The 27,794-nt window shown below is 38.6% G+C and overlaps 4 protein-coding genes across 4 annotated transcripts; 1 reads left to right on the forward strand and 3 right to left on the reverse strand.

Annotated features, from left to right (window-relative positions):
- The first annotated feature begins 1,972 nt into the window (after positions 1–1,972).
- LOC105939944 (cationic trypsin) lies at positions 1,973–3,574 on the forward strand. Its single transcript, XM_012882324.3, has 5 exons — positions 1,973–2,118; positions 2,277–2,439; positions 2,596–2,876; positions 2,966–3,102; positions 3,212–3,574. The coding sequence occupies exons 1-5, from the start codon at positions 2,082–2,084 to the stop codon at positions 3,356–3,358; spliced, it is 765 nt and encodes a 254-aa protein (XP_012737778.2). The 5' UTR covers positions 1,973–2,081; the 3' UTR covers positions 3,359–3,574.
- Positions 3,575–9,315: 5,741 nt separating this feature from the next.
- Positions 9,316–11,211, reverse strand: LOC105939935 (trypsin-1-like). Its single transcript, XM_036143806.1, has 5 exons — positions 11,155–11,211; positions 10,381–10,537; positions 9,896–10,140; positions 9,667–9,806; positions 9,316–9,571 (listed from the first exon to the last, which is right to left on the reverse strand). The coding sequence occupies exons 1-5, from the start codon at positions 11,189–11,191 to the stop codon at positions 9,425–9,427; spliced, it is 726 nt and encodes a 241-aa protein (XP_035999699.1). The 5' UTR covers positions 11,192–11,211; the 3' UTR covers positions 9,316–9,424.
- Positions 11,212–16,639: 5,428 nt separating this feature from the next.
- Positions 16,640–17,893, reverse strand: LOC118564775 (N-alpha-acetyltransferase 35, NatC auxiliary subunit-like). The gene is made up of 5 exons (XM_036143807.1): positions 17,787–17,893; positions 17,562–17,702; positions 17,331–17,453; positions 16,925–17,005; positions 16,640–16,786 (listed from the first exon to the last, which is right to left on the reverse strand). The coding sequence occupies exons 1-5, from the start codon at positions 17,826–17,828 to the stop codon at positions 16,727–16,729; spliced, it is 447 nt and encodes a 148-aa protein (XP_035999700.1). The 5' UTR covers positions 17,829–17,893; the 3' UTR covers positions 16,640–16,726.
- A 7,874-nt stretch (positions 17,894–25,767) lies between these two features.
- On the reverse strand, positions 25,768–27,252 carry LOC118564776 (trypsin-like). Its single transcript, XM_036143808.1, has 4 exons — positions 26,750–27,252; positions 26,271–26,515; positions 26,044–26,183; positions 25,768–25,948 (listed from the first exon to the last, which is right to left on the reverse strand). Exons 1-4 carry the CDS (start codon positions 27,097–27,099, stop codon positions 25,802–25,804), a joined length of 882 nt encoding a protein of 293 aa, XP_035999701.1. The 5' UTR covers positions 27,100–27,252; the 3' UTR covers positions 25,768–25,801.
- Between the last annotated feature and the right edge of the window lie 542 nt (positions 27,253–27,794).

Genomic DNA, 27,794 nt, shown 5'->3' on the forward strand with positions numbered 1-27,794 from the left:
ATCCCAATGAGAAGTGCATTGCAATAGTCCAGTCTGGAGGAGTCAAAGGCATGAACCAGCTTTTCGGCGTCTGGGACGGAGTTTGGAAATGTTACGGAGGTGATAGAAAGAGGTCTTGCATCTTAATTAAAGATGGTCTTAATTTAGGGCCACTTGTTTTTCCACACTGATCTTTTCAAGTAATTATTCAGTCCCACAGAATAGCCAGCATGTATTTCATAACTCTAGGGTCTGTTGTTTTTCTATTACTCTTCTACACCTACAAGTGAGTTATTAGTCATGTAGAAATATAATTTGAATCGAAAACAGTGCTTGATCTTGTTAGTGGTGTTGGACTTCTATTGCTATGAACACATATGTACATTAGACGCATACACCCTGCATACTGTGCATAGAACTGGAGTAACTGTGACATCATTGATTTGGAGGCACAATTTTATTTACATTTGGGAGTCAGGATGATTTATGGGTGATGCGACCTGCGAAAACAAAACCTGTAGACAATCATCTTTTTAGAAGTAACATTTTTTTTAAAGTAATAGATGATCTCCACAGAACTTTGCAGGAACATAATTTTTTACATCAAACGGATAGACAAATAAGAACAACGTGAAAGCGGGTAATCTATGTGATTGTAAAGAATTTGCATAATTATCTCTTTAAGTGTGGTTTCAGATAAAAGCATACCACGGTATTTAAAGTACTACAGTTATCTTACAAATGCAAAACAGTGAGCGCCAAGAAAGTTTTTTCTCTCTTTTTTTTAACCTCAACGTTGTTTTCAGTTCATATTATGGAAGGTGAGAGTCGTCATGCAGCAATTTGGAACAGAAAACTAAAGGTACACTTGTCAGCAATCTACAAAACATTTTTATATGATTTACATACGTAAAAACGAGCTGTCATAATATTGTTACTTCCCCTAAACTCTGATCCTTCCTTAGACCACATCCAACTTTTCAAATGCAAATTCAAATGAAAGAAATAAAGGTAAAGTGTGAACCTTAAGCTGCTACATAAATAATATTTTTACTAAATGTTGGAAACTTTCACAGATGAAATACTCCACTGGGGGAAAAAAATCCAAATGAACTGTTGTAGGTACAGTAAAAAGAATAGTTTAAACTCATTTTATGCAATGCATGGCTGCAACAATGCCTGAACAAAATATTTATACTGATTCAATGCCAAAAATCTTGAATGCTCTAAGAAATAAAGTATTTTTTGTTGTAAAAACAAACAAAACGAAGCCCTATCGTGTTAATTGGATACAAACTGTTAATTTGTCAAAAGTGAGTAAAATAACTAAAAATACTTATAACCATATTCAATAAATCAACTCCCTATTGGTTGAGTAAGTTTATTTATTTAACACGTCTCAAATTAGAATATTAACTAATTGTACCTTTTCAATATTATCATTGAAAAGTTAATTTATTTCAGTAACTCAGTTCACCAACTGAAACACATCATGCACATTAGATATACACAGACCGGTGGTTCAAACCTTTATTTAGTAAGGATTATTTGCTTGTAAAAACACAACATTTAAGATCAGAGGATTACATCTGGTCAATAAGAAAACCAGTTTAATACAGAAATGTTGTTTTAATGAGAAGTACCTGCTTTAAGGTTATCCTCAAAGGTACTTTTAATCTGACAAACTAGCCTCATCAGCATATTGTAGTTTATTGAATATGAGAGTGAATAAATAATTCTTGAACACAAACTTTCCACAACAATATGATACATTTTAATTTATCAACTTCTTTTCCTACGAGGTTGCCTTGATCATTTGTCTCCAGTTGCTCACATGTTGCTGCTGTACAGATCTCATTTAACTCGCCCATCCCTGCCGCCTCAGTTTATCTTCTGCCCTCTTCAGGTCATTTGACTGCCCTGATGCAGTATGATAAAACAGGTTTGAGGGGAATTCGTCACTGGCTGACCAACCAGGCCAGCCAACACCCAAAAAAAAAAAAAAAAAAAAAAAAAATCCCCCAAAATCCGATAAGGCCTATAAAAGACGGAGCATCAGACAGAGAGAGACACCAGGGTCATCCACATCAAGAGGAACCACCATGAATTCTTGCTTTGTCTTCATTTTGTTGGTCGCCGGTGAGCTTTTTCCCCACTTCTTCATCTTCTTTAGCATTTTAATGAATGTAAAATTTAACTCGCTCCAGTCTAGACCTTAGAAATGCGTCGTTGTACATGTGAGGGATTTTCCAGGCCTTAAACGTCCGAATCGCTGCCGTTTCCTCATTTTTTTTCAGGTGCCGCATCAAAGGTCGTTGAGAAGAGGATTCTCGCGAGCAAGTCCTGCGACAAGGACCGGCAGTACCATGTCCAGATAACGTCTGTCCAGGGCGGGAAGTCCTGTGGAGGCGCCTTGCTCAACACCCGCTGGGTCATCACGGCCTCTCACTGTGCAGAGCAGTAAGACTTTACCTGTGCCCTTAGCGAGGCCTTTTTTACTCTTCTTTACCTTCTCGAGTCACATACTTTGGAGTTTGTCGGGGGAAATGATCCGGTTCAGACAGCTTGACCTCATCCCATCATGTCATGTCCCTGCGGTGTCGTTTCCTTTCGCAGGAACGTCAAAGTGAAGCTCGGCGTGAACAACGACGTGTCCATCGTCACGAAAGCTTTCTCTTGGTTCAAAGGAAACTCCAAGAAACACGAGCAAACCGTTTCGACCAAGCAGCAGTTCACCTTCAAAGATGAGGAGGGAAACGCCCATGACATAATGCTCATCAAGCTGAACGAGGACATGTCAGCCAAGCTTCCCACCATCAGCCTTCACTCGGGAGAGTGCACCAAGCTGGAGCCAAAAACTAAAGTGGAGATCGGGGGCATGGGAGCAAAGAAAGCAGGTGAGGACGACGAATCAGAAATTAAATCATTAATGAATGCTTTTCTGTCTCTAAACGGAACCAACGTTTCTGGACTTTTGAATGTACAGGAGGCAAACCGGTTGATGAGGTGAGGTGTGCCACCACCCAGATCACTGAGTGCGGTGAGAACGACAAACCTGACAGCAAGTACAGCAACGGAGAATCTACGATGTGTGCCTTCAGCGCCGGAGTGGAGTCCTGCTTTGTAAGCCAGCCGTTCTACTTTAAACATACCGTATAGTCACACGCACATACCGTATGTAACTCTGCTCAACCTGTAAAGCATTCCTGCGTGTGATTTCTGAATTTTTCAGGGCGACGCAGGCTCAGCCGTGGAGCACGAAGGACATCTACATGGAATCATTGTTAGCGAGCCCGCGGATAAGTGCGCTAAGACTATTGTAATGCTGGACATCTGCAGCTACATGGAGTGGATCGATAAAACCATGAAGGAGAACTAATGAGTACAGGCCCTGTCGCCTATTTAGTTAGTAGAGGAGACTACCCTATTGACCTATTTATTTAACTTATTTATTTGTGCATTTTAGTCATAGTATCTAATGTGCTATTCAGATATTTTAAGAAAATATGATTTAAGACTATACTAGGATGCAACGCTTTTGTTCAGATACCCGTCTCACAACCATTTATCTCCATGAATAAAAAGATAGCCCTATCAAAACCGCACGCGCTATCTGTTGTGTGTCGTATCTCTCTGGTATTTGAATGCTCAAGGTTTTATTTCCCTAACCGAAAAGCCACGATTAAATGTGAGTAGTGCTTCCACTTTACAAGCCAGAGCGTTAAAGCGCTTACAGTGTCGGCTGTCGGATCACAGAGTCAAATTCCCCCCCGGTTTAAAACACGAGCTCAGGTTAAGCTGCCAGAGGGGGGGTGGAGGGGCGGAGCAGGCCGCTCTGTCTCAAGACCGACACAACAAACATGACTTACAGCCAAGCAGGGAAAAGGAAAGCTCTTCCTTATGCAACGTGTCAATGTTTGGGGGATATACCCGCGGAAATGTTAAAAAAAAGGGGAGCAGGTCCTCGAGAACTATGTTCCCGCAACTTTCAGAGGCCTGTCTTCTTCAGTACACCTGGTTTTAAATGGCTGGATTCCCTCATCAGCATCTCATCCAGCTCATCTCAGATCTTCCTTTGATTCAGGCGTGGAAACGTTTGAGAGAAACTAAGAAGTACACCCTGAAGAAACTGGCCTAAAATGCTCCAGGTTACCCAAGTCCAGTCCTCATGAGCTCCTGTACCCCTTGTTTAGGGCATTTTAGGGTGTGATTAGATTCTCTCCAATGCTTACATCAATTGCTCACCTTTAATTGACTAATAAAATGGTGTAGCTGTTTTGAACACTTGAGGATTGATTTCTAGATCATCAGTCTAAATCCTCTCTGCTCACCGTTTGCGTAAAAGACCAGACTGTCTTTTTAAATCATTTGGGGGGACTGAAATAAGCTGAGTGGTTGCTGCTTGGCGTTTAGGAGGTGATAAAGATTTATGACGAGTTGAAGTGCCTGGCAACAGCGTTCATAGCACTTGAACTTTTCCACATGTTGTCACGTCGCAGCTACTAACTTGAATGTGTTTCATGGAAAAGAGTAGTTTATTGTCCCACGACGAGGAAATTCAGGCATGGCAGTGGCAGAAACACGTAGAGAGGACATATCAGACTTACACACTATATTAAGTAGTATTAATGAAAAAAAAAAAATTAAGATATCTTTGTATTTGTTCATATAAGCTGTGAAGTAGAATGGAATTGACACATGGTTTTAGATATTTCGCAAAATGGCTTAAGAGCAGTCTGATTAGATGGAGACATCAGTGAAGAGCAACTTCGAAGTCTTCTACATATTCCAAGTTGGATTAAGGTCTGGACTTTGACTAGGCCATTCAGTGAATGAATATGCTTTGATACACATCCTCCCACTATAGCTCTACTTGGGCCTTTAAGATCATTGTTTAGCTGCAGTGTTGGCCTCTTTTCCAGCTTCAAGGAAGGTTTTCTGTCGGGATTCAAGTCAACGTTTATGTCTCCAGTGTATATAAAACAACAATGGTGGACCAAAGTGCTGCACAAAATACGAATCCCATGAATCCAAATGCTGCCATTCAGGCATACTAAACCTCCCAGAATAACAGGAACATGAATTGAGTGGAAATCTGGCATGATCCTTAGACATTTCTGCAAATATGTGTTTGTTTATTTGCAATTTTTAGAATAATTAAAACAATTATTGATATGGTAATTAATTACAAATATTTTGTTATCATGACAATGTAACTGTTTTCGTGTATGTAAAGAACCATCTTCTTCATCTTCGTCTTCCATTTTTTTCCTAGTTTGGACTTGTGACAAAATGGGGAAAAGTTCAAAGGGTAAGAAGCAAAGTGTCGGATATTCAGAGCATCAGGAAGCCCAAAGAAAGAACAGCCCTTGATGTGAGGAAAAGATGCTGGGTATAGCGCTTCATCCAAATAATTACCATCGATATGCGGTCACTGGCTTAAAAGAAAGACAGTCAACTCCCAAATCTACCTTTAAAAAATTCATATTTACACATAACCCATAAACGAGTGACCGTTTAATGACAATTCCTACAGTCTAAGAGGGCCCCCTGCTGGCACTGTCCACAAACAGCTGCATACTTTACAGACTTTACCCGTGGTCACATTCCTCACATCCTTCCAGAAGGTTTTTAAACTAAATATGAAATTCAGCTTGCAAACACACCAGTAAATGGGTAAATGTGCATGTTTTATGTGTGGGTGTGCAGCTGTGCCGAGGTTTGAAAGGAGGAGTCTCTCATAGGGCCGTAAACAATGCTGCAGCGATCCTGTGTGAATCATTACTAGCATCATTTCAAACCTCTGTTTGTTTTCATAATGGTAGCCGAGGTGAACTAGAAAACACTACTAAACTGAGGCTCTTACAAAGACATCCCGCCTTTTTCATTACTTTTTAAGCCCCTAACTCAGGGGTCTGCAACCTGCTAACTTTAGGATGCATTTAGTTCTGCAATATATGCATAACATTTCCAGAAAGAAAGAAACTAATGATGTATAGAATATTTTACTATAGATAAATGAAGTATCTTTTTGTCAATAGGTTGCAGACAACTTGCTTTTTCGTCATTTTGTTGCCATTTGCTATAAAAATCAAAAGTCCAATTGCAGAAAATGCATTAAACCTAAATGTAAAAATACTGTTGTTTTAAATAATAAAAACTGTTGATCTTTAATTAAAAAAAAAAATTAAACAAATTTCCTATAGTATACTATAAAAACAAGCTCTTGTTTCAAAGAGATGTGTAATTTTTGTGGCTCTAAGCAAAATTTGTTTAGCTGGACTGAGAGCAAAAATGGCTCTGCGGGTTGTAAAGGTTGCTGACCCCTGCCCTAACGGATTAAACACTTTCTCCAGATGTTTTACAAATACAAGAGTAATTTAGCTTGCGCAGTGTTTCAGCTGTGAAATATGATTTGACTAATTTTTGTGTTGATAAATCTATGTTATCCATCTTTATGTGATGGAAGTTTAATGTAATTGTTAAATCCATCCGTTGTTTAAACAGTACTCATGTATTCCTGCTAAGGGTTACAGGCTGGTGTCCAGCACCATCTCCGGGGTTATGATAATGAAGCAATTATTTGTGTTCGGTTAACAAGTTAAAAATCACACATACTGATATTTTACATTGATTACACATCTAAAACCTGCTCTGGTAGACCACAGCCTATCAACATGTAAGAAAACATCCTTTAGCAATTTTTTTTGCCTAAACATTTTATGCTTCTTGTCTTTATTATCTGTCATTCGTCCTTTTCTTACCTTCTTCTCTGTGTGTTGCTTTCATTTAGAGAGTCGCAGCATTTCTTTGCAGACATTTGAAGGGCAGACACCATTTGGATTAAATTTAGAGCATGCCCATGTTGCTAAAAATTAGAAGATTTTGACGATGTGCTGACACGTGCAATGCTCACCCGATAGCCGCTGGGAGCTCAGTTATGTGCATACCCTCGTTGGGTTTCAGGGTGTGAAATACTGTAACAGGTCCCACCAGAGATCTCAAAGGTTGCTGCGGCGCACATCCGCCAGCAGAGGGCTCTGGGAATCTACAGGACCTTCTCTCTCTGCCTTATTATCATATTTTGTCTCTTCATTCGTTACAGACAAGAAAATAATGAAGCTATGACATAAAATGTTTTTTTAAACCTATGTTATTATTAATGAGGAATTGTGGGCATAAAGAGACTTGCATACGATATGATGTTCCCGACCTCTTTACATCCCATATATATCACATTCGTGACCATTAATTAATAAAGGAGTTGCAGCGAAGAAGAAAAAAAACATGCAAGCATACAGCATAACTTATTGTCAGAATCTCCCAAGCACATTTTTTTCAAAATGCATCCAATCACCATGACTGGAGGAGACCTTTGCCCTTTATAAACCACACCAATAGATTGTACAAATAAGAACCCTTAAGCGTGTATCAATTCTGTATGTGCTAACAGTGAATAATGCCGAAAAAAACAAGCATGGTAGTACATCATGCTGTAGGCTGTTTCACATTTAGTGATACAGGCAATCAAGACACAGGACTTCCCCCAAAGTCTTTACATTTCACCTCAAATCAACAGCTTGACACTTCTGGTTTGAGTAAAGCAGGTAAACATCAGGCTGCTGGAATGACTGTGACTTCAACCCTGTTAAAAATGTATGAACTATTGGTTAAAAGACAAATTCTACACTCTTAAGATAAAAAAAATAGTGAGAAAGTGTGAAAATGCTATTCTTGTTGTTTCTGCCTGTATTTAACATTTGTGTACATCCTAAGCCGGTGTCTGTCTCAAAAAATAAATAAATCACCACCGTAAAGATTCTTGATTCTTTTATGAGAAGTTGAAATTATCTTGAACAATAACAGAAGTTGGTTCATGCCTGCAGATATTTTTTTGGTTTCACTGCAGCTCGCAAAATAATATTTATCCACATATTAGTGGGGCTTGATGAATAGCTTGTAGGCTGTATGGATAGAATTTTGTCCCTGTGTGGATTAGATTAAATTCCATTTCTTTCTGTGTGGAGTTTTGCATGGGTTCTTATCAGGTACCCACAGCCAAAAAGCATGAATTTTAGGTTGCCAGGTGATGAACTGGCAACCCGTCACACCCTGCCTCTCACTCAGCGGCTGCAGGTTGTAGACAAGGGATGGATGTTTTGCTTTGCTTTTTTTTCTTAAACAAATCACACATTTAGTTTATGCTCAACCAATAAAATACCCCCACAAGGTCTACCGCTAATAATAACGTTAGGGACACACGCCAGGATCCTGTTAGTAGTCTTCAGATCAGCTTTTAAAACAGTCAGCTCTGACATCCTCCACCTGAAGCTCAGCCAGCTCATAGTTCCACATCAGCGTATTAATATTAGACAAGAAACTTTAATAAACTGTTCTCCATCCTCCATATTTTTATGTTTCGCTCAGTGTTCTAATTATACTCTAAATCAGGGGTGTCAAACTCATTTTGGTTTAGGGGCCGCATACAGCTTAATCTGATCTCAAGAGGGCCACACGAGTAAACTCACTGCAAGATTAAATAGAACTAATAAAAGTGGACTTGTTGTTGATTTTTATATTAAATTAATTTCTCTTTTACACAATATATTATGAATAACCTCAGCATTTTTAAGAAAAGTATGTGCAATTTTAACAATACTTTTACTCAGTTAAACATTTACTTGTGCATTATGCATAAGAACTGATCACAGTGATTATACAATGTTGAAAAACATTTATTCACATTTTTGGAACTTAAAAACACTGTCCTGCATGACAATATACATCAAACAGCTAAAAATTAAGAAATGATTAAAAATTGTCCACACCTGAAGCTTAATCTGCTAATTAAAACACAGCGCCCCTCGTGGACAATATAGAAACTGCAGATTTTCAATTAAATATACAATTAAATGTACATTTTTTTTCAAGAACTGTTTTATCATTCTCTTCCTTTTATCTCCTCTTTCTTTCACCTTTTGTTTTTTTCTTCTTGTTCTTCCTATCCTCTCCTACTTTCCCATTGTAGTGTCCATATCATTTGAGATATTCCCCGCATGAATCATAATAAAACTATTCACATTCATAAATCAAGCGGAGAACTATGGCAAAAGCAGTACTGCTCCACTTGTGAAAGTCAAATCTGATGAGCTCTTTGTGGCATTAAGACAACAATTCTTAGTGCCACATTGCCAGACAGGCAATTTTTATTTTTTTTTTAAATAATGATAATGCATATAGCCACAGGGCTGGACTAAATTGTTCGGCGGGCCGGATCCGGCCCGCGGGCCATATGTTTGACACCTCTGCTCTAAATACACCTTCATCTCACTGCTTTACAGAGTGGCCATGTGTAGGTGAATTGCTTTTTTTTCAGTTTCATTGTAAAAATACGCACACAATGCATTCTAGTAGATTGCTTTAATAGTCGATTATGTTGCACTTTTCAGTTGTCTTTCATGGTTTTCTCTATCCACTCGATGTAGTGACAGATGTTCAGCATTACAATGGTCTGTGCACACTTGTCCACAGGTTGGCTAACGATGACTCCGTGTAACTTTTCTTTATACACCACAGCCGTGCCTGCGTCACCCTGAAACAACAGAGGCCACAAGGGTCGCGCTACAGCCCAACCAGAATGAGAGAGAAGCTCCATAATAAGAACATAAAACCAAAGGGTTGACTTACAAAGCAGGACTCCACGGCAGGCTTGAAGGCGCACATCACTGCAGCTTTATTGCTGCTGTACTTACTGTCAGGTTTATCATTTTCACCACACTGTGTCATCTGTGTGGTGGCACATCTCACTTCATTCTCAAGTTTACCACCTGAGGATTTCACAGATCAGAAAACAGACTTCACTAAAACTGCAGCATTCCTTCTTTTTTTTTTTTTTTTTGGGGGGGGGGTTACACACCTGCTTTCTTTGCTCCCATGCCACCAATCTCCACATCTGCATACTCCTCTGGCTCCGCGCAGTCTTTTCTATTATAACTGATGGTGGATAGTTTAGCAGAGACGTCCTTACTCAGTTTTATGAGCATAATGTCATGGGGTTTCCCCTCATCCTCCTCATCCTGATAAGTAAACTGCTGTTCTCTTGGAATCTTTTGCTCTGCTGTCCAGATGAAAAGTTTCTGCCGAAACTTCAGTTTGACCTCCCTGCAAGGGGTGGACAGGAAGAACTTGATGTGGCAAAAACACTTCAAATCATGTTAATAATGCAGTCATACCTATTTTACTGAGATGAATAAAATGTTTCTGTGTAAGTAGCCGTACTGAGCACTTGGTTAAATTCAAATTGAGTGCAAGCAAAAGAGATTTGCTTTTTTTTTTTTTGGAACTGAGGAAGATCAGATGATTTAAAAAAAAAAATCGTATCACAATCCAGAGGTGTCTTACTGCTCTGCGCAGTGAGAAGCTGTGATGACCCAGCGGGTGTTGAGCAGAGCCCCTCCACAGTGCTTCCCCTTCTGAACAGACGTTATGTCGACATGGTAATCCCTTTTGCAGGACTGACTTCCCACAATCCTCTTCTCAACAAACGTTGATGCAGCACCTGGCACAAAGAAAAGTATCAGCGCAAAACAAGAATTACCCAAACCGCATATTTCTTCGCATCTGCCCAGAACATGCAATATCGTGTGTGCTTTACACATAAAGGCCAATACAATCTCCTCAAAAACAGAGATTTGTTCCCCCTTAATCATGCTTGCTAGAACAAGAACAAAACATCTTGTTGGCATGGACAGTTTCTACTTCAAGAACCAAAGAGCAGAAACTCCTAGTAAGCCTCTCCCACTGAAGCACTGCTACTTAGGATTTCCTGGACACCACACAATGAAACAGTTTCTGCCTGGATCATAGTCAAGATCAAGCTGCAAGAGCAGAACGATGTCCTTTTGTTCTGGGTGTGAGAGCACGTTTCTGTTTTGCAGAGCGTTTATAGGCCATAAGGGTTAACAGTTTAGTTGCAAACACTCAGTGCCTCTCTAAAACTACACAGGAAACACGTCTGAGTAGAATTCACTCAAATTGAAGCATCCCCCCCCGGAGGGACCAAATGTAAATTACCGGTATGCTAAATTTGAGTAAATTGTACGCTGCCAAAATTTACTGTGCATAAATTTTCTATTTCGGTGTATATAAAAGTTATGAATCAAACAAAAATCTCACCAGCAACCAGCCAAACAAGGACAAGGCAAGGCTTCATTGTGGTCCCTCTTCGTGTGGATCACTGTAATAATACGTTTCACCTATGTTTTCCACATATATTGAGCCCAGCAGAGTGGGGAGGACGCTTCTCATAGGCTAATGCGTAACATCGGCCAGCAATGAGACAGGTGGGAGGATGCGATGGGAGGTGTGCACTGGTCTGCTGCAGAAGCAGCAACGTATTTCTTAGTAAAAGTAAAAATGCTAAAATAAATCAGCTTTATTTGCTGTTAAAAAGAAAAACAACCTCTGATGCATTTGTTTTATTCCGTGATGTTCATGTTCTACTAGAGACCTTTCATGTCTTTACTTTCTGTGTGTTTGCTCTCGTTTCTTTAACTGACTGAAAGAAAAACTTGTTTGCAGGTCTCACTTGTAGGTCAAAGTGTAAGCTTACATTATCCCCATCTCTTCTTCCTACATGATATACTCCAAGCCTTATTATTTCTATAAAATGTATAAACTGGTGTTTAAATTGTAATCATGACTTGAGAAGTATTATTTGTATGTTAAATATGTATTATTAGATGTTCAAAATTACCCAGTAAACGTGTAGAGACATGGAGATGCTTCAGCAAACATATACAGACATACACATGCATAGTGGCACAATATGCACACATACCCACATGAAGCAAAAACAGCTTCTATACTATACTATATAGATTGAAACTTAATATTTAGACATTGCTTTGATTCCACATTCAGAGCGTTCCATAATCTCACACCACAGATTGATCCATGGAGTTGTTTCCTGGTGGTACGAACCCCTCTGTGCTTCGTATTCAACCCTTCTCCTTTATGGATAAACGTCTTGCTGGAGATGGAACATTTTTTCAATACTTTCATCTAATTGATTATTTCTTGCTTAAGGCATGATTCGAAATTGATCTAAAATTCCAGTTTAGATATACTGAGCAGTGGGTCAGTGTGATCCAGATAGCCAACTCTATTCAGGAATTTCATAAATATACAGTCATGTTCAATTTCTAAAAGGCTTCTTTGTCAGATTAAAAGTAAAAAAAAAGAAAAAAAAAGAAACAATAAACTTTAAACTGGTATTGAAGATGCTTTTCACTAAGCTCCCATTTCATTAAAAAAAATTATAATTACCAGAAATAAAGGCTTTAAAACATCATCAGTCTGTGTAATTCTATAACATCTAATTACTGAAATAAATGAACTTTTCAATAATATTTTAATTAATTGAATATGATTGTACTTTTGTATGTTTACTCAGTCAAGGTAGCATCTAGACATGCCAAGGTTAATACTTCTGTTGAATCCATTTGAATGCTTTGAACTTGCATTTCTCCTTAACAACGCCTCTTTTTCATAGATAAAACAATGCAGCTGTTTCAGGTCCATGCGTTCACTTTTGTCAGATAAATTTGAATGACTGCTGTGCTATTTCCATAACTGAGTCTTGCTATTTATCCAAAATGTGTACTTTTTTTATCCTTCTCTGCAATTTTTGTGCTAAATGTCAAATTAAACGCTATATTTAAAATTTTCAATTAATTTGTAAAATTAAAGTGCCCTCTACAGAGCCAGTCAAGAGTTGGAGGAGGCCCAAAACTGCCCCCAATATGGGCGCCCACTTTCATAATACACTACTTTGAAAAAGTGTTTGCACCCTCACAGATGTCTCGCATTGTTGATTTGAAGTCACACTTAAATGTTTAAGATCATCAGAGAAATAATCTGAGTTTTTAGAATGCTGATTTCCTTCATTAAGTGGAAAAAAAGCTGTCAACAAAACCTGGTACTCTGGAAAAAAGTGATTGACCCATCATTAAATTGTAAATTATATGATAAAATAATTTTTTTTTAGAAAGCTTGGTTCAACTTCACAAAAAGACTGCGCAAAGCCGAAGGAGGATGCAAATGTGGAGATTGGTGGCATGGGAGCAAAGAAAGCAGGTGGGATGTAAATTAACTGATAAAATGAATTTTTTTAGAAAGCTTAGTTCAACGTCACAAGCCGAACTCACAAGATTATTACCCGACCCAGAAATACAATAAGGAATTTAAATCAAACGTCTCTGATGGCTGAAAAGAGCAACACATCACGGGGGAGACGTGGCCTAGTGGCTAAAGCAGCTGGCTTGCGCTCTGAGAAGGTATCCTGTTCGATCCCTGCAGACTCCCACTGTGGGCCCCTGAGAAAGGCCCTCAGCCCCAGATTGCTCCCCTGTGATAGCTGCCCACTGCTCCCTAAGGGATGGGTTAAATGTTGAAGACAAATTTTGTTGGAATGTACAATTGCAATGACAATGATTTTTTTTCTCTTTATATATATAAAAATAAATAAAAATAAACTGTGATTGATTGACATCTATTAGTCTGAAAAAGGGTAAAAAAAAAACACATCTGAGACTTTGGGAAGCCGGGGAACGAGTGTGAGTGTGTTGAAATTAATATGGGCCTGCTCCTACTCATTCCTAAAGACCCGTCTTACCCCGGTTTAAAATTTGGTAGTAAAGGAGAAACAATTTATCAGATGCAAACATTGAAAATATGCATATTTAATTAATTTGGAATTCCAAGAGACAAAAAAAAAACATACAAGGTTAGTTTTGCGGTATATTACCCACGTCCTTCTCCCGGCCATTGCAGCTTCTTTGTGTAATCAAGGGTTCGCAAAGACATCCTTTTATGAGACTGAATAGCCCCTCCCGATTAGTTTGTGGGTTTTGGGCTCTATCTACTCCTAAAACAAAGAGACTGTTCTCTCAAGGTCTTTATGCAGTAAGGCTGATTTAGTACCCAACTTGTCCTTTCAGGGGTCAACCCAAATGACCTCAAGAACCATTAAAATAGCTCTCAGACCTTAAACCAGGGGTGTCAAACATACGGCCCACGGGCCAGTTCCGGCCCGCCGAACAATTTACCCTGGCCCGGTAGCTAAATGCATTATCATTATTCAAAAAATAATAATAATAAATAATAATATCTATCTATCTATCTATCTTTTATTTTATTTTTTCAGTGTTCTGTCTGGCAATGTGGCAATAAGAATTGTTGTCTTAATGTGACATAAAGAGCTCATCAGATTTGACTTTCACAAGTGGAGCAGTACTGCTTTTGCCATAGTTCTCTGCTTGATTTATGAATGTGAATAGTTTTATTATGATTCATGCGGGGAATATCTCAAATGATATAGACACGACAATGGGAAAGTAGGAGAGGAAAGGAAGAACAAGAAGAAAAAAAGAAAAGGCGAAAGAAAGGTGATAAAAGGAAGAGAATGATAAAACAATTATTGAAAATAACATGTACTTCGTTTAATTGAAAACTTGCAGTTCCTATATTGTCCACGAGGGGCGCTGTGTTTTAATCAGCAGATGGTAGCACTGAGCTTCAGATGTGGAAAATTGATTTTAAATCATTTCTTAATTTTTAGCTGTTTGATGTATTTTGTCATGCAGGACAGTGTTTTCAAGTTCCAAAAAATGTGAATAACTGTTTTTCAACATTGTACAATCACTGTGATCAGTTCTTATGCATAATGCACTTAAGTAAATGTTTAACTGAGTAAAAGTATTGTTGAAATTGCACATACTTTTCTTAAAAACGCTGAGGTTTTTCATAATATATTGTGTAAAAGTGAAATTCATTTAATATAAAAAATCAACAACAAGTCCACTTTTATTAGTTCTATTTAATCTTGCAGTGAGTTTACTCGTGTGGCCCTCTTGAGATCAGATTAAGCTGTATGCGGCCCCTAAACCAAAATGAGTTTGACACCCCTGCCTTAAACCAAACACCCTGTGAAGCTGTGCATGTTTTTTGCCTCAGAGGGGAGACACAGTTTAGAGACCAGAAGTACCTCTCTTTATTTTCCATAAAAATGCCTGATTAATATAACAACTAATGACATTTTTCCATAACAATTGCCATTGTCCACATATGAAGAAAACATGTAACAGTTGTGAAAGTTGCCAGAAAAAGCCGACCTTGATCATGTGTCCTATAGTTCAAACTTGGTGGTGGTGTAGGGTTTTTCCAGATCATGAATTTTGGTCTTTACCAGAACATCCTGCAGCCGTGTGTCCAGCAATCAGTACAGGACCTTAAGCCCAAACCCACTTTCTTCATAAAGCAGGGCAAGGATCCACAGCAGGCACAGCAAAAGTCTTGACTTAAATTCAGCTGTGGTATAACTTTAAAACGCTTTGTTTATACTCAAACCATCCATCCGTGGATGAATTAACAAATATTTCTGCAAAGTAGAGTGGGTCAGCATTCCTTGGTGGTGGCGTTAAAAGGATCACAGCAGTTATCACAAGCTTGATGTCAGTTGTTACTGCTGCTGTTTTAGCTAGCATAATTTAGCATAGCTAGCTTTAGGAGCAATTACTTTCACGCCAAAGGGCCAAGCCAGTTTGGATTGCTTTTTTTTCACTTAATAAATAGTTACATTTGAAAAGTTATTTAGATATTTACCCATGCTATCTTTGTTCAATATCAATGTTTTTTTGATCATCTAAAACACAGTCTAAGTTTGACAAAAAAAAAAAAAAAAGCCTAAAAACAAAAGAAATCTGTAATGGGCCGAACACTTCAGAGAGATACAATTTGGTAAAATTTAATGATTAGAACTTACAGCTAACGAAAGTCAATAAATCCAGTTTCTCAAACACATCAGTCCACCAAAACCAGGATTTTTAATACAGGGTGCGGTAGCTTTTAACATGATCATAATCATCAAAACAACTTTGTTCCTGACTGGTTTGGCGAGTTCCTTGGTCTTCGTGGGGTGATGCTTCTCGCTCAATGGTGCTGCATCCTCTGGGGCCTTTCAGAAAAGGTGTTTATCCTGACAGATCATGTGACACTTGGATTGCACACAGGCGGACTTCATTTCATTAATTATGCAGGTTTTGAAGGTAAATGGTTGCACCAGAACATTTTAGAGCTTCATGCAATGGGGGTGGATGCATATGCACAATCCATTTTTAAAATAATTGTTTTGTTATATTTTTTTCATTTCACTTCACCAACTTAGGCTATTTTTCCGCATAGCCATTACATAAAACAAGATTTAAAAACACTGAAATTGCAGATTGGAAAGTAGCAAAATAGGTAAAAAGCCAAGGGGAGTGGGAGTGAATACTTTTGCACTGTATGCTTTAGTTTTTTCTGACTCAACTTGTCACCAAGACTAAAACAGACAGATTTTATGATTTAACGATATGCAAACACCACCACAGTATTCTTTACAAACCTGTTCAGAAAATGCTTCTCAACGGTCGACTCTTAGCACATCTGCCCGGATATAAAAAATAAAATAAGACAACAACAAAAAATAAATAACCGTGCGTACTCAAACATGCACCAATGTAAATCTGGATTCTGTTTCTGATTCAAGCCCAGATGAAAGGAGTCCTGGTCTGGTTTTACCTCATTAAAGTGAAAATTAGAAACAAGAAACTTCCTCTCTGTGATGTTACAGTTGGGCGTTTTTATTATTGTTCAAACATGGACTGGGTCAGAGCATTTGCAGACTTCAGGACGGGGACGGTGGGATTCAAATGATCTTAACCACAGGGAAATACTTGTGAGCGGAGAAGTCGAACTCTGGCAGCACCTGAAGATACAGGAAAGTAAAGTCCGTCAAAACTCCAATGAAGCGGCGCTGGTATAAAACAACAGGTTTAATTTATGTTTTAAAAACATAAATTAGTCTACATTTTGAAATAGTACAGATACATTAATCGGGCGTTACCTTGGTTTCCTTCTTGTGGCCTCCAGCTAGGAGCTTCATCACGACAATGTTGGGCTTGGCCACCTTCAGTATGCGGTTCACCTGCCATCAATAATTAATCATTTGTTATTGATAGTCAGAAATAATGGAGAAGAAATCAATAAATTAAGAGTGATAAAGTGTTGTGGTTCCAACATTCTTAAAAGTGGACCAATAGATGGACATAAGGGGTAGATGCTTAATCAAATCTTAAACCACCAGGAGTTATTTAAAATACTTTGTTGATGTTTTTTTAGTTCACCAACGTCATTGCTGTAGGAATTGCATTTTTATCCATTCTTTTATGTTTATCTAATTGTATGAGCTTGTAAAACTTGAAAACCATAGCATAATAATATAGTTTTAGCGTCAGTTTCGACTCTCGGACCTCAGCGTCTGGGTTTGGCACACTTTCAAGGATGAGCTTGGCCTGCTGGAAGTGTTTGCTGGCGGCCAGGTAGAGGTCTGCGGAACCTGGTGGAGGACTGTACTTCTTCAGATCGGACATCTCCTAGAAGACGGGAAGAACAGCAAAGTATGGAGGGGGCTCAGGAAGAGAAAAGGTTGAGATAGGATGATAGGAAAAAGAAAATGGGAAGGCGCTGCACACGGACGGTACCTTAAACTGGATGTAGTGCACAGGCGGAGGGGTAACTACACTATTGAAGGGAGCGAAGCGATGCTCGTAGCGGACTTGTTCGCTGTCCAGCTCAAACTGGGGCTTTCGCACTTTTCCGTCCATATCCAGCGCTACCATGGTCTGAGAGGAGGGAAGCAGAAAGGACAAAATGTTGTCCGTTAGCGGGTCAGAACAGGGTGTGAGCCGTCACGGATTCCCGCCTACCTTGTACATGCCGGCACACATATTCTGGTACGCTTGACTCATGGTGATCTCTTTGCCGAGAGGGCGAACTGCAAAGAAAAAACAAATATTATCAGTGAGCAAAAGCTGTACAGTGCCTTAAAAAAGTATTCACACCCGCTGAACCTTTCAAATTTTGCCACAAACTTAAATGGATTTTTTTGGGCTTTTATTTAATCGAGAACACCTTGTGCATGATTGCAAATTTCTCACACATAATATTAACTTTGGTGCACACTTGATTTAATCCTGTTTACTCGGATACCCTTAAAGGTACATAGCCATGTTATTTGACTTTTTTTAATTTTATTTATGTCAGCAGCTCTCTCTGGTTGCATACAATTTTTTTTAAAAAGATTATCGCGTCCTGTTGGCGTTTTAGGTATTATTTTGCCGTTTTATGCTTTGTTTGCTCAATTTGTTAGTAATAAAGCCTTTTCGTGTTTATTTTTAATAACAGAGGAAATGCAAAATAGCGCATGGGGGATAAAATAAGGAAGCAGCTAACGGCTATTAGCATCTCCCAGCGAAACAATAAAGAATGGTACAAGATCATTCTTGATTGTGAAGCATTTCAGAGGGTCAGGCTCGGTCTGGCATCATTTAATACGGTTTTATTAATTAAGCAAATCGGCATTATAATATTTCTGTGATACTGCCACTAGATGGCGCCACATATGTTTATATCTGGTCATTGCGGCCAGTGCTGGGGCTATTTTTATCTACAAAAACGACCATCAAATCATTATCAGGATGGGGGTTTGGTGTATATAACCTTAATTTATCATGATCGAACGTTTTTTGTGCTTTTTTTTTTTTATAATCATATATAACGTGGCTATATTCCTTTAACTGTTCAGAGACGCTCTCTATCCAAAATGACTGAGCTTGTGTTGATTGGTGTACAAGAATAGGCAAAGGTTTGGCATTGTAGCAGAAAGAAGTTATACAACACATTAACTGGATGGAGTATAAAATGCATCTCACATTTTTCAGATTTGTTTTTGTCAAACCTTCTGAAAAGGAAGTGTGCTTTTCCTTCTGCTTCATAACAATGTATTACTTTCTGTTGTTCTATCACACATAATCCCTATAAAAACAAATACAAATGTGTGGCTGTAACGCAACAAGAGCTGAAAACATTCAATAGGCGTGAATCATTTCTCAAGACATCGTACATGCTTTGATACACATCATCCCCCTATAGCTCCACTTGGGCGTTGAAGATCATTGTTTAGCTGCAGTGTTGGCCTCTTTTCCAGCTTCAAGGAAGATTTTCTGTCGGGATTCAAGTCAACGTTTATGTCTCCAGTGCATATAAAACAACAATGGTGGACCAAAGTGCTGCACAAAATACGAATCCTATGAATCCAAGTGCTGCCATTCAGGCATACTAAACCTCCCAGAATAACAGGAACATGAATTGAATGGAAATCTGTCATGATCCTTAGACATTTCTGCAAATATGTGTTTGTTTATTTGCAATTTTTAGAATAATTAATAAAATTATTGATATGGTAATTATTACAAATATTTTGTTATCATGACAATGTAACGGTTTTTGTGTATGTAAAGTACCATCTTCTTCATCTTCTTCTTCCATTTTTTTCCTAGTTTCGACTTGGGGGGAAAGTTCAAAGGGTAAGAAGGATAAGAAGCAAGGTGTCGGATATTCAGAGCATCAGGAAGCCCAAAGAAAGAACAGCCCTTGATGTGAGGAAAAGATACCAGGTATAGCGCTTCATCTAAATAATTACCATTAATATGCTGTCACTGACAGTCAACTCCCAAATCTACCTTTAAAGAATTCATATTTACACATAACCCATAAACGAGTGACCGTTTACTGACTATTCCTACAGTCTCGGAGGGCCCCCTGCTGGCACTGTCCACAAACAGCTGCATACTTTACAGACTTTACCCGTAGACACATTTCTCACATCCTTCCGGAATGTTTTTAAACTAAATATGAAATTCAGCTTGCAAACACACCGGTAAATGTGTAAATGTGCATGTTTTATGTGTGGGTGTGCAGCTGTGCCGAGGTTTGAAAGGAGGAGTCTCTCATTGGGCCGTAAACAATGCTGCAACGATCATGTGTGCATCATTATCACCATAATTTCAAACCTCTGTTTGTTTTCATAATGGTGGCAGAGGTGAGCTAGAAAACACTACTAAACTGATGCTCTTCCAAAGACATCCCATCCTACTTCTTCATTACTTTTTAAGCCCCTAACTCAGGGGTCTGCAACCTGTGGCTCCAGAGCAGCATGTGGCTCTTTCCACCTTCAGCTTTGGCTCTTAAAAACTTAGACCAAAAATGCGGGGGGGATTGGTCAATGTTTCTAAATGTGAAGGTAATTTAAAATGGCTAACTTTAGGATGCATTTAGTTCTGCAATATATGCATACCATTTCCAGAAAGAAAGAAACTAATGATGTATAGAATATTTGACTATAGATAAATTAACCCTTTGAGGTCCACACCAAGAAAACTCCAATGAAAAAAAATTTTCTTTGCATTTTTTATTCCTTTAGATTCTAAAGGAATGAAAAATGCAAAGAAAAATTTTGTACATTGATATTGATGTTCTAAAGTTTAGAACATCAATATCAATGTACAAAATTTTTTTTTCAAACACCTTCATAGTTTTTAAATCACAGGCCTCTACCAAACGGTTGAGAATTCCATTTATGGTAAAACTTCGCATAAAATTACTAATAACAAATAATTATTAAAACTCTTATAATCTTCTTTATTCTAGTAACAGAGTAGGAAGAACAGACAAAAAAGAGTTGTAATGCATCATAACCCAATATAACTTCAGTTTTGAGGTATTGGATCACCCTTATTTAGTATCAATTATTATTATTATTTCTGGTGATGTGCAATAAAGCTCTGCTGGTGGCCATTCAGCCACAATAAACGTTGCACTTTTGACACTTCCACCTTGACCCTCCTGTTTGACAGAGGCTACACCGGCCTCGTTTGTCACAGTGAAGTGGCAATTGTCCAACGTTATCATATTGCGCATCTGGCTGGGGCTGAGTAGGTCTTGGTGTAACGTTTCTTTGGATGGAACATTTGTGGTGGAGAAGAAGATGGTGGCTTGTTGACTTGCATCAAACTATGAGCAACTGCCAGACAAAACCTTTCAAAAAAAGAGTAGTTTCTTATTCAGTATGGCACAGTCTCTCTTATGAGTGGGCCAGTCATTTGAGATACACAGGTCAAGAACGTAGCCAAACGGTGGAAAATACCATCACCTTGATTTTGCTGGGGTCTTGTACATGTGTACCAGCATGCCCGAGAGATCAATGTCTCCCATGTGTTGATTGTAGGCTTGAAGGAGTGATGGGCATGGAACATCAATCTTTGTGTGGGTGTATTTACCCCGTTGTTTAACAGTTCCAACAGGCATGATCCCACATGAATTGCTTAGAATGTTGACACATTTATTGTCAAACCATTTCACAGCAAGCACTCCTTCAGAAGACCTGAAATCAAAGGCCCCATGATCGTTTTTCATCAGTTCTTTGTCTGTCAACAGTGAAGCTTCGCCCATTGGGTTTGATCTGACAGTGCCAATGCATTTGACCCCCAGATTTGCATGGAGGTTTTGTATTAAGTCAAAGCTTGTGGAGTAGTTGGTACAGAAGACAACTAAGAGGTGTCAGAGCCTGGAAATTGTTTGTCCTTGCAGCATAAAAAGTTTTGCTGTCCATCTAGAATTTTGAATAAAATGGAAAATATATATACAAATATAAAAGATGCAAATCCATGCATCAATAAATTGGTTATAATATGTCAGCATAAGAATAATTCAATAAGTTGTAATTCAATAAATGCATGTATATGTGATCCAATCACTGTACTTTACAAAAGAAAGTATTTTCCAACTACATTAGTTTTGTGTCTCTGCCCTTATTATAAATGGATAAATCAACCGTTTGGTAACATGTGTTTTTAGAAAATTATTTAACCCTCATAAGATTTGCTTTTCATTATAATATTACTTTTAGGGCTGGGCAACGATTAAAATATTTAATCGCGATTAATCGCACTGATTAATCGCGATTAATCGCGATTAATCGCATTGTATTTACAAACTCCAAGAATGAATTCAAAAGTAGTGTAAAGAGCACTTTTATTTTAATGTTCTGCTGCCATATGAACCAAAGTGTTGTAACATTTGTAGCACTTATTTTATACTGGATATTTTCAACCCATCTATTGAATTTAGTGCACTAGTTGATCTTTTCTTCATAAGAGAACAGCAAGCACTGCAGCCAAAATATGGCCTTTTTTGACCTGCTGTATATTAGCCAAGCCCTAAGCTTGATGTATCATGAAACTGTTGACCTTTTGGGTTTTGTGGTTTTTATTTTATTATTACAATTAAATAATAATAATAATAATAATAATAATAATGTTATGTTCAGTGTTTTTTCGCTAATCCACCTCTTATATATTTCAATCCTTATGTAATTTTGTCTGTGTTGTGTGCACCTGCCTGTTGCTTTAATCCTATACATTTCCCCGTCGTGGGATAAAAAAAGGATTAGCTAATGTTATCTTATCTTAAATAACACTTTTTAATATATGTACTGGGTTCTTTCAAGGTCTTAATTACATGTTATGTGTGGGCTCCAGTAACATCCATCCATCCATCCATCCATCCATCCACTGATCTACCTGGATGTTCTGGAGGACTGAAACGCCTCAGTCAGAGACGTCAGTCTGTGGGTCTGTCGGGGCAGTGAGAGAAGTTTCGTCTCCTCTCTCCGTTTCTGGGGCTCGACGTTTTCATGTTTTTTCACGTGCTTAGATAAATTTGTTGTGTTTCCACTGAAATGAACCGGCTTTTTACAAAACATACAGCTTGATTTCATTTACGGTATTAAAATAAAGCCAAACGGTGCTACTTCCTCTGTTCATGTTTTTCCGCTGCTGCGGTCTCTCTCCGCTGTTTGTGTATTAAGTTTGTGTGAAAGCTGAGTGGGCGGGCCAGGCTGAGCCTGCGTGCTGATTGGCTGGCGCTGCTGAGCCATGTACGAGAGGGGAGGGGGAGCGGGAGAGTGCTGCCGTGACAGCGCGCTGCAGTCAGCGCGCCTGCTGACTGACACTGACTGAAAGCATTTGAGCAACATGCGTTAATGCGCGATAAAATAAATATCGCCGTTAATAGTCTAATGAATTAACGCGAAATTAACGCGTTAACTTGCCCAGCCCTAATTACTTTAGAATGTTTAATAAAGCCTCTGATATTGTTCCATGTTGACAAAAAGAGCTTTCTTTCTTTTAGCATTTTCATCCCACTCCTAACCTCCTGTGTGGACGGTTTTTCAACAGGTCAACATTTCAATTACACAGTGCATTCTAGTGGAGTTTTTGAGTATTACATGTCTAAACCAATTGGTAGAAAAGACTTAATAATGTATGTCAATTTCAGTGTATGCCTGATTTAGATATAAAGCTTCAAAATATGCTCTACCAATTTGTTGAGCAGAACGCTAGTATCATTTTGTCAATAGGTTGCAGACAACTTGCTTTTTCATCATTTTGATGCCATTTGCTATAAAAATCAAAAGTCCAATTGCAGAAAATGCATTAAACCTAAATATAAACATACTGTTGATTTAAATAATAAAAACTGTCAATCTTTAATTAAAAGAAATGTAAACAAATTTCCTGTAGTATACTATAAAAACAAGCTCTTGTTTCAAAGAGATGTGTAACTTTTGTGGCTCTTAACAAAACTTGTTTAGCTGGACCGAGAGCAAAAATGGCTCTGCGGGTTGTAAAGGTTGCTGACCCCTGCCCTAACTGATTAAACACTTTCTACAAATGTTTTACAAAGACAAGAGTAATTTAGCTTGAGCAGTGTTTCAACTGTGAAATATGACTTGACTCATTTTTGTGTTGCTCAATCTATGTTATCTATTTTTATGCGATGAAAGTTTAATGTAATTGTTAAATCCAACCGTTGTTTAAACAGTACCCATGTATTCCTGCTCAGGGTTACAGGCTGGTGTCCAGCACCATCTCCACCCCGGGTTATGATAATGAAGCAATTATTTGTGTTCGGTTAACAAGTTAAAAATCACACATACTGATATTTTACATTGATTACACATCTAAAACCTGCTCAGGTAGACCACAGCCTATTGACATGTAAGAAAACATCCTTTAGCATTTTTTTTACCTAAACATTTTATGGTTCTTGTCTCTGTTACCTGTCATTCGTCCTTTTCTTACCTTCTTCTCTATGTGTTGCTTTCTTTTAGAGAGTCTAAGCATTCCTTTGCAGACATTTGAAGGGTAGACACCATTTGGATTAAATTTAGAGCATGCCCATGTTGCTAAAAATTAGAAGATTTTGACGATGTGTTGACACGTGCAATGCTCACCCGATAGCCGCTGGGAGCTCAGTTATGTGCATACCCTCGTTGGGTTTCAGGGTGTGAAATACTGTAACAGGTCCCACCAGAGATCTCAAAGGTTGCTGCGGCGCACATTCGCCAGCAGAGGGCTCTGGGAATCTGCAGGATTCTCTACAGGACCTTCTCTCTCTGCCTTATTATCATATTTTGTCTCTTCATTCGTTACAGACAAGAAAATAATGAAGCTATGACATAAAATGTTTTTTCAAACCTATGTTATTATTAATGAGGAATTGTGGGCATAAAGAAACTTGCATGCGATATGATGTTCCCGACCTCTTTATTTATAACTTATTGTCAGAATCTCCCAAGCACATTTTTTTCAAAATGCATCCAATCACCATGACTGGACAGACAGCAATAGATTCTAGAAATACAAACCCTTAAGCGTGTATCAATTCTGTATGTGCTAACAGTGAATAATGACACAAAATAACTCAAATTAAATATCCTTATGGTAGTACATCATGCTGTAAGCTGTTTCACATTCAGTGATATAGGCAATCAAGACACAGGACTTCCCCCAAAGTCTTTACATTTCACCTCAAATCAACAGCTTGACCCTTCTGGTTGTGGTAAAGCAGGTAAACATCAGGCTGCTGGAATGACTTCAACCCTATTAAAAATGTATGAACTATTGCTTAAAAGACAAATTCTACACTCTTAAGATAAAAAAAATATAGTGAGAAAGTGTGAAAATGCTATTCTTGTTGTTTTTGCCTGTATTTAACATTTGTGTACATCCTAAGCCGGTGTCTGTCTCAAAAAAATAAATAAATCACCACCGTAGAGATTCTTGATTCTTTTATGATAAGTTGAAATTATCTTGAACAATAACAGAAAAGTTGGTTCATGACTGCAGACATTATTTTGGTTTCACTGCAGCTCAGAAAATAATATTTATCCAAATATTAGTGGGGCTTGATGAATAGCTTGTAGGCTGTATGGATAGAATTTTGTCCCTGTGTGGATTAGAATAAATTTAATTTCTTTCTGTGAGGAGTTTTGCATGGGTTCTTATCAGGTACCCACAGCCCAAAAGCATGAATTTTAGGTTGCCAGGTGATGAACTGGCAACCCGTCAAACCCTGCCTCAGTGGCTGCAGGTTGTAGACATGGGATGGATGTTTTGCTTTGCTTTTTTTTTTTATCTAATCACACATTTAGTTTATGCTCAACCAAAAGGATACCCCAATCCTCACCTAAAAAAGGCCTATCGCTGATAATAACGTTAGGGACACACGCCAGGATCCTGTTATTAGTCTTCAGCTCAGCTTTTAAAACAGTCAGCTCTGACATCCTCCACCTGAAGCTCAGCCAGCTCATAGTTCCACATCAGCGTATTAATATTAGACAAGAAACTTTAATAAACTGTTCTCCATCTCCATATTTATGTTTCACTCAGTGTTCTAATTATACTTTAAATACACCTTCATCTCACTGCTTTACAGAGTGGCCATGTGTAGGCGAATTGCTTTTTTTCAGTTTCATTGTAAAAACGCGCACACAATGCATTCTAGTAGATTGCTTTAATAGTCGATTATGTTGCACTTTTCAGTTGTCTTTCATGGTTTTCTCCATCCACTCGATGTAGTGACAGATGTTCAGCATTACAATGGTCTGTGCACACTTGTCCACAGGTTGGCTAACGATGATTCCGTGTAACTTTTCTTTGTACACCACAGCCGTGCCTGCGTCACCCTGAAACAACAGAGGCCACAAGGGTCACTCTACAGCCCAACCAGAATGAGAGAGAAGCTCCATAATGAGCGCGTAAAACCAAAGGGTTGACTTACAAAGCAGGACTCCACGCCAGGCTTGAAGGCGCACATGACTGCAGCTTCATCACTGCTGTACTTACTGTCAGGTTTATCATTTTCACCACACTGAGTGATCTGTGTGGTGGCACATCTGACTTTATTCTCAGGTTTATCACCTGAGGATTTCACAGATCAGAAATCAGACTTCACTAAAACTGCAGCATTCCTTCTTTTTTTTTCTTCTTTTTTTTTTGGTTTCACACCTGCTTTCTTTGCTCCCATGCCACCAATCTCCACATCTGCATGCTCCTCTGGCTTCGCGCAGTCTTTTCTATTATAACTGATGGTGGCTAGTTTAGGAGAGACGTCCTCACTCAGTTTTATGAGCATAATGTCATGGGGTTTCCCCTCATCCTCCTCATCCTGATAAGTAAACTGCTGTTCTCTTGGAATCTTTTGCTCTGCTGTCCAGATTAAAAGTTTCTTCCCCAACTTCAGTTTGACCTCCCTGCAAAGGGTGGACAGGAAGAACTTGATGTGGCAAAAACACTTCAAATCATGTTAATAATGCAGTCATACCTATTTTACTGATATGAATAAAATGTTTCTGTGTAAGTAGCCGTACTGAGCACTTGGTTAAATTCAAATTGAGTGCAAGCAAAAGAGATTTGCTTTTTTTTTTGGAACTGAGGAAGATCAGATGATTTAAAAAAAATCATATCACAATCCAGAGGTGTCTTACTGCTCTGCGCAGTGAGAAGCTGTGATGACCCAGCGGGTGTTGAGCAGAGCCCCTCCACAGTACTTCCCCTTCTGAACAGACGTTATGTCGACATGGTAATCCCTTTTGCTTTTGCAGGACTGACTTCCCACAATCCTCTTCTCAACAAACGTTGATGCAGCACCTGGCACAAAGAAAAGTATCAGCGCAAAACAAGAATTACCCAAACCGCATATGTCTTCGCATCTGCCCAGAACATGCAATATAGTGTGTGCTTTACACATAAAGGCCAATACAATCTCCTCAAAAACAGAGATTTGTTCCCCCTTAATCATGCTTGCTAGAACAAGAACAAAACATTTTGTTGACATGGACAGTTTCTACTTCAAGAACCAAAGAGCAGAAACTCCTAGTAAGCCTCTCCCACTGAAGCACTGCTACTTAGGATTTCCTGGACACCACACAATGAAACAGTTTCTGCCTGGATCATAGTCAAGATCAAGCTACAAGAGCAGAACGATGTCCTTTTTTTCTGGGTGTGAGAGCACGTTTCTGTTTTACAGAGCGTTTATAGGCCTTAAGGGTTACCTGTTTATTTGCAAACACTTAGTGCCTCTCTAAAACTACACATGAAACATGTCTGAGTAGAATTCACTCAAATTGAAGCACCCCCCCCCCCCCCCCCCCAAGAGGGACCAAATGTAAATTATGCTCAATTTGAGTAAATTGTTGTCTGGCAAATTAAGTTTCTATTTCGCTGTATCTAAAAGTTAGGAATCAAACAAAAATCTCACCAGAAACCAGCAAAACGAAGACAAAGCAAGGCTTCATTGTGGACCCTCTTCATGTGGATTACTTCAATGGTATGTTTCACCTGTTTTCAGAGTGGGGAGGACGTTTCTCATAGGTTAATGCGTAACATCGGCCAGCAATGAGACAGGTGGGAGGGTGCGATGGGGGTGGGTGGGTAGGAGGTGTGCACTGGTCTGCTGCAGAACCAGCAACGTATTTCTTAGTAAAAGTAAAAATGCTAAAATAAATCAGCTTTATTTGCTGTTAAAAAGAA

The sequence above is a fragment of the Fundulus heteroclitus genome, chromosome 12 (assembly GCF_011125445.2).
Source record: "Fundulus heteroclitus isolate FHET01 chromosome 12, MU-UCD_Fhet_4.1, whole genome shotgun sequence".
Lineage (NCBI taxonomy): Eukaryota > Metazoa > Chordata > Actinopteri > Cyprinodontiformes > Fundulidae > Fundulus > Fundulus heteroclitus.

What these genes read in the sequence shown, in the direction of transcription:
- LOC105939944 (XM_012882324.3), top strand. Translation starts at nt 2,082, where the DNA reads ATGAATTCTTGCTTTGTCTTCATTTTGTTGGTCGCCG. An exon ending in CATGGGAGCAAAGAAAGCAG is followed by an intron (nt 2,877 to 2,965) that starts GTGAGGACGACG and finishes TTGAATGTACAG; the next exon opens with GAGGCAAACCGGTTGATGAG. An exon ending in CCGGAGTGGAGTCCTGCTTT is followed by an intron (nt 3,103 to 3,211) that starts GTAAGCCAGCCG and finishes TGAATTTTTCAG; the next exon opens with GGCGACGCAGGCTCAGCCGT.
- LOC105939935 (XM_036143806.1), bottom strand. Translation starts at nt 11,191, where the DNA reads ATGAAGCCTTGCCTTGTCCTTGTTTGGCTGGTTGCTG. An exon ending in CCTTGTTTGGCTGGTTGCTG is followed by an intron (nt 10,538 to 11,154) that starts GTGAGATTTTTG and finishes TCTTTGTGCCAG; the next exon opens with GTGCTGCATCAACGTTTGTT. An exon ending in GCTTCTCACTGCGCAGAGCA is followed by an intron (nt 10,141 to 10,380) that starts GTAAGACACCTC and finishes CACCCCTTGCAG; the next exon opens with GGAGGTCAAACTGAAGTTTC.
- LOC118564775 (XM_036143807.1), bottom strand. Translation starts at nt 17,828, where the DNA reads ATGAGTCAAGCGTACCAGAATATGTGTGCCGGCATGTACAAG. An exon ending in TGCACTACATCCAGTTTAAG is followed by an intron (nt 17,454 to 17,561) that starts GTACCGTCCGTG and finishes CCCGTCTTCTAG; the next exon opens with GAGATGTCCGATCTGAAGAA. An exon ending in TGCCAAACCCAGACGCTGAG is followed by an intron (nt 17,006 to 17,330) that starts GTCCGAGAGTCG and finishes TATTGATGGCAG; the next exon opens with GTGAACCGCATACTGAAGGT.
- LOC118564776 (XM_036143808.1), bottom strand. Translation starts at nt 27,099, where the DNA reads ATGTCAACAAAATGTTTTGTTCTTGTTCTAGCAAGCATGATTAAGGGG. An exon ending in CATGGGAGCAAAGAAAGCAG is followed by an intron (nt 26,184 to 26,270) that starts GTGTGAAACCAA and finishes TGAAATCCTCAG; the next exon opens with GTGATAAACCTGAGAATAAA. An exon ending in CTGGCGTGGAGTCCTGCTTT is followed by an intron (nt 25,949 to 26,043) that starts GTAAGTCAACCC and finishes CTGTTGTTTCAG; the next exon opens with GGTGACGCAGGCACGGCTGT.